This window comes from Bison bison, unplaced genomic scaffold (assembly GCF_000754665.1).
Source record: "Bison bison bison isolate TAMUID 2011002044 unplaced genomic scaffold, Bison_UMD1.0 scf7180017864285, whole genome shotgun sequence".
Taxonomy (NCBI): domain Eukaryota; kingdom Metazoa; phylum Chordata; class Mammalia; order Artiodactyla; family Bovidae; genus Bison; species Bison bison.
Window position 1 is genome coordinate 1430122 of NW_011494857.1, and position 8074 is coordinate 1438195.

General features: G+C 49.4%; 1 protein-coding gene across 2 annotated transcripts in view; it reads right to left on the reverse strand.

Moving 5' to 3' along the window:
* Positions 1-8074, reverse strand: part of TSKS (testis-specific serine kinase substrate) — a 16246-nt gene that overhangs the window by 3077 nt on the left and 5095 nt on the right. For both annotated transcript variants that reach the window (XM_010849631.1, XM_010849632.1), the window contains exons 3-7: positions 3328-3423; positions 3038-3121; positions 2646-2729; positions 1811-2097; positions 1168-1362 (exon numbers count right to left, since the gene is read on the reverse strand). In XM_010849631.1, the coding sequence (XP_010847933.1) occupies positions 1168-1362; positions 1811-2097; positions 2646-2729; positions 3038-3121; positions 3328-3423 (746 nt within the window). The remainder of the gene's footprint in view (positions 1-1167; positions 1363-1810; positions 2098-2645; positions 2730-3037; positions 3122-3327; positions 3424-8074) is intronic.

Below are 8074 nucleotides of genomic sequence, written 5' to 3' on the forward strand. Positions count from 1 at the left end.
GTTTCCCTGTCTTTCACTATCTCCTGGAGTTTGCTCAAACTCATGTCCATTGATTTGGTGATGCCATCCAACCAACCACCTCATCCTCTGTCGTTCCCTTCTCCTCCTGCCCTCAATCCTTCCCAGCATCAGGGGCGTTTCCAATGTGTCAGCTCTTCGCATCATGTGGCCAAAGTACTGGAGCTTCAGCTTCAGCATCAGTTTCCTTCCAATGACTATTCAGGGTTGATTTCCTTTAGGATTCATTGGTTTGATCTCCTTGCTGTCCAAGGGACTCTGAAGAGTCTTCTCTAGCACCACAGTTGGAAAGCATCGATTCTTCCGCGCTCAGCCTGTTTTTACAGAAGCAGGACACACTACAAGCAGTGAGAGTGGAGCCACCAAGCTCCTCCTCTGAGAACTGCACTCAGTATCTAGGCATCACGCCACCATAGCTTTGAACTGTGTTCTGTGGGCATCTGTGCTTTACCTCACTTTATTTTGTGCATCTGGTGGCAAGATGTATTCTAAGGTAGTTGCTTCTTCGGTTTATGTTATTTTGGCTTACCAAAGGTTTCACAGGAACCGCTCTACTTTTGTATAGCAGGGTGAGGGCCCAGCAAGGCTCCACCCAAGATTAGCCCAGTACCTCTGCCTCCGTACAGTTTGCAATACCTCGCCATACGTGCAGCCTCTGCTCTGACGGGTTCATCTTTTTTTTTTTTCCTTTTATTTCCGGAATGCCTCTCCTTGTTCTCTAACTGGTTTGTCCTGTTCCCATTTGCCTCCCCTTGCCCTTTTAAGGTACACTGAAAGTGAAAGTCGCTCACTCGTGTCTGACTTTTTCCGACCCCAGGGGCTATACAGTCCATGGAATTCTCCAGGCCAGAATACTGGAGGGGGTTGCCATTTCCTTCTCCAGGGGATCTTCCCAACCCAGGGATCGAACCCAGGTCTCCCACATTGCAGGCGGATTCTGTTCCAGCTGAGCTGTCCGAGAAGCCCCTCTTTTGTAGTGGCTCCGCCCCTCAGTCCTTAGGTAGAAAGCACCCTTCCCCTCCTCTCTAATTGGGGCCTCCACCTGTCAGTACTACAGTCTCCACCGATTGACTCCAGCTGATTGGCCCACCCCCTCACTCAAGGATCCGTCCTCGCAGGTTCCCACAGTGCTCTCGGGTGGGCCCTTACATGGTGCACAGCTCGTCCGCCCGGCCCCGCAGCTCCTGCAGGCCCCGCGCGGTCTGCGCCTGCTCGCGCTGCGCCCGCCCCCCCGGGCCCAGAAAGCCGTCGAGCCTGCCACCCAGACCCCCGAGCAGCCGTAGGGCCTCCTGCACGGCTCCCTCCTCCTGATGCCACCGGGCGGTCAGCGAAGACACCTCCCTCCTGTAGGGGCAGAGGTAAGGAACCCGGCAATGCTAAGTTTGGACACGCCCCGTCCGCCCGGCCAGGGGCTCCGGACCCACCCAGTCCCCGAATTCTCCCGTCCTGTCCATGTCTTGGAATCCTCTCACGTCCTCCAGAACCCGGCCCGGAAAGAATCCCCTTGTCAGATATCCTGGCCTTCTCTCGGCCTGCCTCACAGCCCTGCATCAACCGCTCCAGACACTGCCTCCTCAAGATACCACTCGCCCCAACCCTGTTCCCCTGAGTTTGGAGCCACCTGCCACCTCCCCAAACTTCACCCACCTCATTTTCACGGGCCTCCCTGCCACCAGTCCTATACTCTACTCACTTCTTCGAAGTCCTGCCCTTTCGGGTCATGGCCCCAGAATACTCCTTCCTAGGCTCTTCGAGGCTCCACCCCCCGGGCCCATCTCGAGATCCCACTCACCTCAGCTCCTCCAGGCCGGCAGAGACCTTCTGCAACTCCTGCTCGCTCACGATGGGGCCCTCCCCTGCCCGGGGCCCCATTCCCCAGCCGCCTGGGGCCAGGCCTCGCGGTCGCGGGGGTTCGTCGGGGCTCCCGGGCGGACCGGAGCAGCCTGGGGGCTGGGTGGCGGGGCCCAGGCCGTGCCTGGAGAGGCCAGCCTCCAGCTTCTGCTCCAACTCCTGCAGCTCGGCCTCCTGCCTCCTTGGAGTCTCATCCTGCAGTTGCTGCTGGAGGTAGCGCAGCTTCTCCTGGGCGGCGAAGGCAGGCAGGGTTAGCTCGAGCATCCGGCCCCTTGCCTCCCACCACCGCCACCTCCACCCCCCAGATCCGCCCAATGAATTCCTGACACTAGAAAGTAAATGTATGTGGGGACGCGATTAGGGAGGGAGCTTCCATTCGACGCCCAGCTGGAGTCCCAACTCACCTTAACCTCTAAATGCCTGCCTCTCTGTCTCCATCTAGCCCTCCACCCCAACTCTAATCCTCGATAGGCCTCAAACTCCAGTCCCTCCTGTTCAGGAAGAACAACTGAAGCTTTTCTAACATTCTGTTGGGAAATCAGTGGGCGTGTGGGCAGGACAGGCAATCCCACCCACTCCAGGTCTGACATGAATTCCTCTCCCTGGGACCTGAATATGACTGTGCGTGGAGACGTATGACCGTGAACACGAAGGGGCAGGGTGGTGGTGGTGGTGGTAGAGGTGATTGGCAGGACGGCAAGTCCTACCCGAAGTCCACCTCAAGTACCTCACGTACTTGAGTAACTTCCTCAAACCCTTAGACCCCTCCGCCTTACCTCCAGCAGGGCAGAGTTCTGCTTCAGGACGTTGGTTTTTATTTCAGCGTCTTCCACCGACCGGGTCACCTTCCGGCAGTTCTCCTGCAGGACACCAGGGCAGGGGCCCTGCCTTCCCATTCCGGTTTCGTCTCCCAACCCTTATCCCCGTTATTTTCCATGCAGGCTCCACCCACCTCAGCCGAGACACGCCCACTTCTTCTGCAAGGACTGCCTCCGCCCAAGGTTCACTTGGCTAAAGGGCCAGTTTGTCCTCGGACCTCTCCCATGCTCCCTGTCGGCTTGCCCCCGTCTCTCTCCTGTCGACCACTCCACTCCTCCCCATTTCCTCTCACCCTCTTCCTACTTCTGCTCCCTTCTTTCCGCCCCGCTCCTGCCCCTCAGCGGCTCACCTTGAGTTGACTACAGTACCCTTCTAGTTCTTCCGCCTCTTGCCGCCTTTTCTCTAAATTCTCACTCAGCACAGAACACTCACTCTGGAGCATGGAAGGGAGGAGGGGTTAGCCAGGGCCTCCAGGGGACACCCCGTGGGGAGGAGAGGTGGGAACATCCCTTTCCCTTCTGAGCCTCAGTCTCCCCCAACTGGGCTGTGGGTGCATTGAGCTGGAGGATAGCTCAAAGAAGGGGAACGTGGCCCCGAAAGAAGAGGAGGTATTGGCGGGGGACGGGGTGGCCCTCACACCTGCAGCGTCTGCACGTGCTGGTTAACCCGGGTGGTCTTCTCCTTCAAGCTGGTGATGGAATCTTTGGCACGCACCAATCCACTGTTGACCCCACTCTGGGGAAGAACCGGAGACAGCCAGGGGTCGGTGGGTGTAGGGGAGCAAACCCCAACCCCAAGAGAAAGTCTTAAAACTGGCTTTACACCTTGATTCTGCCCTGGAATGGCTGGTGGAATTGGGGGCCAGGGCTGCGCGTCTTTGATTCTCGGTGTTCTTGCTCCATTAAGCCAGGGGGCAGACTCTTTTTCTGCTTAGTGGATGGGAAGAAAAATAAGTAGGATCCAGGAGGGAGTGGGGGGTGGGGGGTTGCTCAGACATGTGGGAGAAGGAGGATGTTCTTAACCTGAGATAAATGCCTTTGGGTCCAGAGACATAAATAAGATAAACTGTTAAAACACATGCCCTGTCTTTCTCTCCAGGCAGTGGAGAATTCTAAAGATAACCCACTTTCCAAATATAAGCACTCACTATGCACCTAGTCACGCACTTACCCACGTTTTCCCTTTTATTCCCCATAACCGTACCTCTTGAGGTTATTTTGGCGCATTTTGCAAGGGAGGCAAATGAGGCCCAGAGAGGGGATTTCCTTTGTATTTCCAGGTACATGGTACGTGAGGTGCCCTTGTCAGAATTTATACTCAGAACCATTGTTTTAAACCATGATGCCGTGCGGCTGCTGATCATAGCTACCTTATATCATAAAATGCTTTGTGACCCCTGTCAAAAAAACTGGCTCAGGAAGGCCGCATGTGACAGGATCTCCACTGTCCTCTCTTCCACATTTATGGAAGAGTTAGCCTGGCAACATGACTGCCCAGCCAAAGACTACATTTCCCAGGTGCCCTTGCAGCTGGGCAAGCCCATGTGACTAAGTTCTGGCCAATGGAATATGAGTGGGAATAATGTAGGCAATTTCCAATTCATGCCTTTAATAAAAGAAAGTAGGGAACATACCTCCCTTTCTCTCTCCCCATGATGTTGATGGCTAAAGCCAGAGCAGCCATCTTGGACTATGAGATGGAGGACACAAGATAAAAGAATATTGAATTCTCAACCCTGTGAAGCTGCCATACTCAATTTCAACCACTTTCGAATACTTTACATGTGAGAAGGAGAACATTTTCCACCTTGTTTAAACTGTGCTACTTTGGGGACTTCCCTGGTGCTCCAGTGGCTAAGACTCTGTGCTTGGGTTCGATCCATGGTCAGGGAAGTAAGATCCTCCATGCTGCAACTAAGAGTTTGCATAAACACATGCCACAACTAAAAATATCCTGAGTAAGGTAACTAAAGACCCCCACATGTCACAAGGAAGACCCAGTGCAGCCCAATAAATATTTAAAAAACCCAGCACTGCTACTTTGTGTCTTTTTTGTTACAGCAGCCAAACTTGTGACTTAATAACAGCCTCCAGAACCCTGGGGCCTCTGACCTGCTATACTTGAGATGTTTATGTCAGCAATAAACTATCCTGCTTCAACCAGATATTTGGGATTTCTTGCACAGCTGCTTAAGTAATACACAAAGAGAAAAGAGAACAAGCTTCCTTCATGGTAAAATGGGAACAACTTCACATTTCTTGCACAACTGCTCTGGATAAATACCGTGATAAATACTGTATTAAGGTGATATCAGCAAAATAGAAGAGTTGGAAACCCCCAAATTCCACCCCTCAGTGAAAACAATGAAAAAAAGTGACCAAAACTGACTCAAGTCACTGGGAAGATTACAACAATCATAAATATATATGCACCTAATAGAGCTTCAAAGTACATGTATCAAAAACTAACAGAATTGGGAATTCCCTGGCAGTCCAGGGGTTAGGACTCTGTGCTTTTACTGCCGAGGGCCCAGGTTCAGTCCTTGGGTCAGGGAACTAAGATCCCACATGCCGCATGGCACAGCACCCTTCCCTCCCCCCTCAAAAAGAAAGAATGAATTGAAAACTAGAAAGTAGATCAGCAAAGAGATAGAAGACTTGAACAACACTATAAACCAACCAAACCTAACAGACATCTATAGAACATAACACGCAACAGCAGAATACACATTTTTCCTAAGTGGAATGAAACATTCTTCATATGGTCAAGGACAGATACTACTAAAGGATATGAAAACAAAGTGCTTTCTGAACTTAAAGACCTCAGTAGAATGAAATTAGGAATCAAACGCAGAAAGAAATTTGAGGAAATCACAAGTATTGATATACGAAAATTAAACAACACACTCATAAATAATGGGTGGAAGAAGAATCACAAGAGAAATTATACTTTGGAATGAGAGGAAAATGAAAAAAGCTTACAGTGGAGAAAATGAAATAGAACAGTAGAGAAAAATCAGCAAGCCGGAAGTTGTTTTTTTTAAAAGATCGACAAAATTGCCAAATTCTTGACTAGAATGACTATGAAAAAGAGGAAGATTACTCAAATCACTAAAATCAGGAAGGAAAAAGGGGACATTACTACCAGTCTTAGGGAAAAAGAAAGGATTACAAGAGAACTCTGTGAAGAATTGGATGGTGTCAAATTTGATAACCTAGATGAAACGGAAAAATTCCTTGCAAAACACTAACTGGAGAAGAGATAGGACATCTGAATAGCCCTACAACAAGTAAAGAGTTTGAGTTAGTGATTTTAAAACTTCCAACAAAGAAAGCCCAGATGTCTTCACTGGTGAATTCTACCAATCTTTTTTTTTCCCAAAAGTTGCTGCCAACTCATCTCAAACTCTTCACCAAAAAACAGAAGAGGAGGGAACTAACATTCTATGAAACCAGTGTTACCCTGATACCAAAACCAAAGACATCACCAGATAGTAAAACTACAGACCAGTATCCTTTCTGGAAATAGCCACAAACATTTCAACAAGATACTAGCAAACCAAGTCCAGCAGCATATAAAAAGGACTGTGTGCATGTGCGCTCAGTCATGTCTGACTCTTTGTGACCCCATGGGCTGGAGCCCACCAGGCTCCTCTGTCCATTCGATTCTTCAGGTAGGAATACTGGAATGGGTTGCCATGCCCTCCTCCAGGGGATCTTCCCAACCCAGGGATTGAATCCGAGTTTCCTGCATTGCAGGCAGATTCTTTACCCACTGAGTCACCTGGGAAGCCCTTAAGAAAAAAAAAGAAAGAAAAGGATTATACACTACACCATATATGATTTACCCCAGGAATGCAAAATTGGTTCAACATGAAGATTAACCCATGTAACATACCATATTAGTAAAAGAGAAGGGGAGGGTGGAATACAATCATGTCACTGAATACAGAAATAGCTTTTGACAAAATCCAATATCCTTTCATGATAAAAACACTCAACTAAAAGTACAAGGGAACTTCCTCATCCTGGTAAAAAGCACCTACAAAAAAAAATAATTAAAAACAATAAAACCCACAACAAAGCCATGGTGGTTTTAAATATACCCATAAATTTTTTGAGGCTGTTTCCAAATGTAGTGCTTTATTCCCTCACTTGAGTGTTGGCTGGACCTAGTGACTCATACCCAGTAAATAGCATAAGTCAGAGTGATGGTATGTGACTTAAAAAACTAGTTCACGAAAGGAACTGTGGCTTCCTTCTTACTCTTGCCTGGCTCTGGAGGATGATAACTGCCAGGCCATAAGCAGCTCCTTCTGGAGAGGCCCATGTGGCAAGAAACTGAGGCCACCAACCAAGAGCTATACGAGTGTGCCGTCTTGAAAGCACCCCCTCCATCCCTAGTCAAACCTTCAGATGTGTGGTTAGTTGCTCAGTTGGATCCAACTCTTTGTGGCCCCATGGACTGTAACCCACGAGGCTCCTCTGTCCATGGGATTTTCTCCAGGCAAGAATACTGGAGTGGGCTGCCATTTCCTCCTCCAGGGGATCTTCCCAACCCAGGGATCAAGCCTAGGTCTCTTGTATCTCCTGCGTTGGCAAGTGGATTCTTTACCACTAGTGCTACTTGGGAAGGCATCAGATGACTATGTGTTAGTCACTCAGTTGCGTCCGACTCTTTGTGACCCCATGGACTGTAGCCCACCAGGCTCCTCTGTCCCTGGGATTCTTCAGGCAAGAATACTGGAGTGGGCTGCCATTTCCTTCTCATCAGATGACTATGGCCCCTGCCAAAATCTTTTTTTCTTTTTTTAATATTTTTTGGCCAAGCAGCATGTGAGATCTTAGTTGTCTGACTAGGGATGAAACCCACACCCCCTGCAGTGAAAGCATGAGGTCTTAAAAACTGACACGCCAAGGAAGTCCCACTTGGCCAAAATCTTGACTGCAACCCTAAGCCAGGAGCACCCAACTAAACCACTCCAGATTTGTTGTTTTAAGGTCATGAATTGTTTGTTTCACTGCAATCGCTAACAGATACACAGAATGATATTTTAAAACTGAAGACCCGAAAAGTCTTGGACTTCTTGTAGGTAGAGGTTCTGGAAAACTAGGAGAGCAGGTTCTGGGATCAACTCATTTCTCCCACTTATTAGCTGTAAGGCCTCAGAGAGGGGACTTCACCTCTCTAAGCCTCTGTTTCTCTCCTTGTAAAACAGGGAAGGACTAATCGCTACCTTCACGGGGCTGCTGTTGGGAAGAGTACAGGCTGACCCACAAAGGCCGCTGGTCAACACTTGGGGAAAGAGAAAGGGCACTGGAGAAAAGCTGAGGTCACTGGAGGTGAGTTTTAGTTTCTCTGAGAGCACATTTGGGAAATAGTGAAG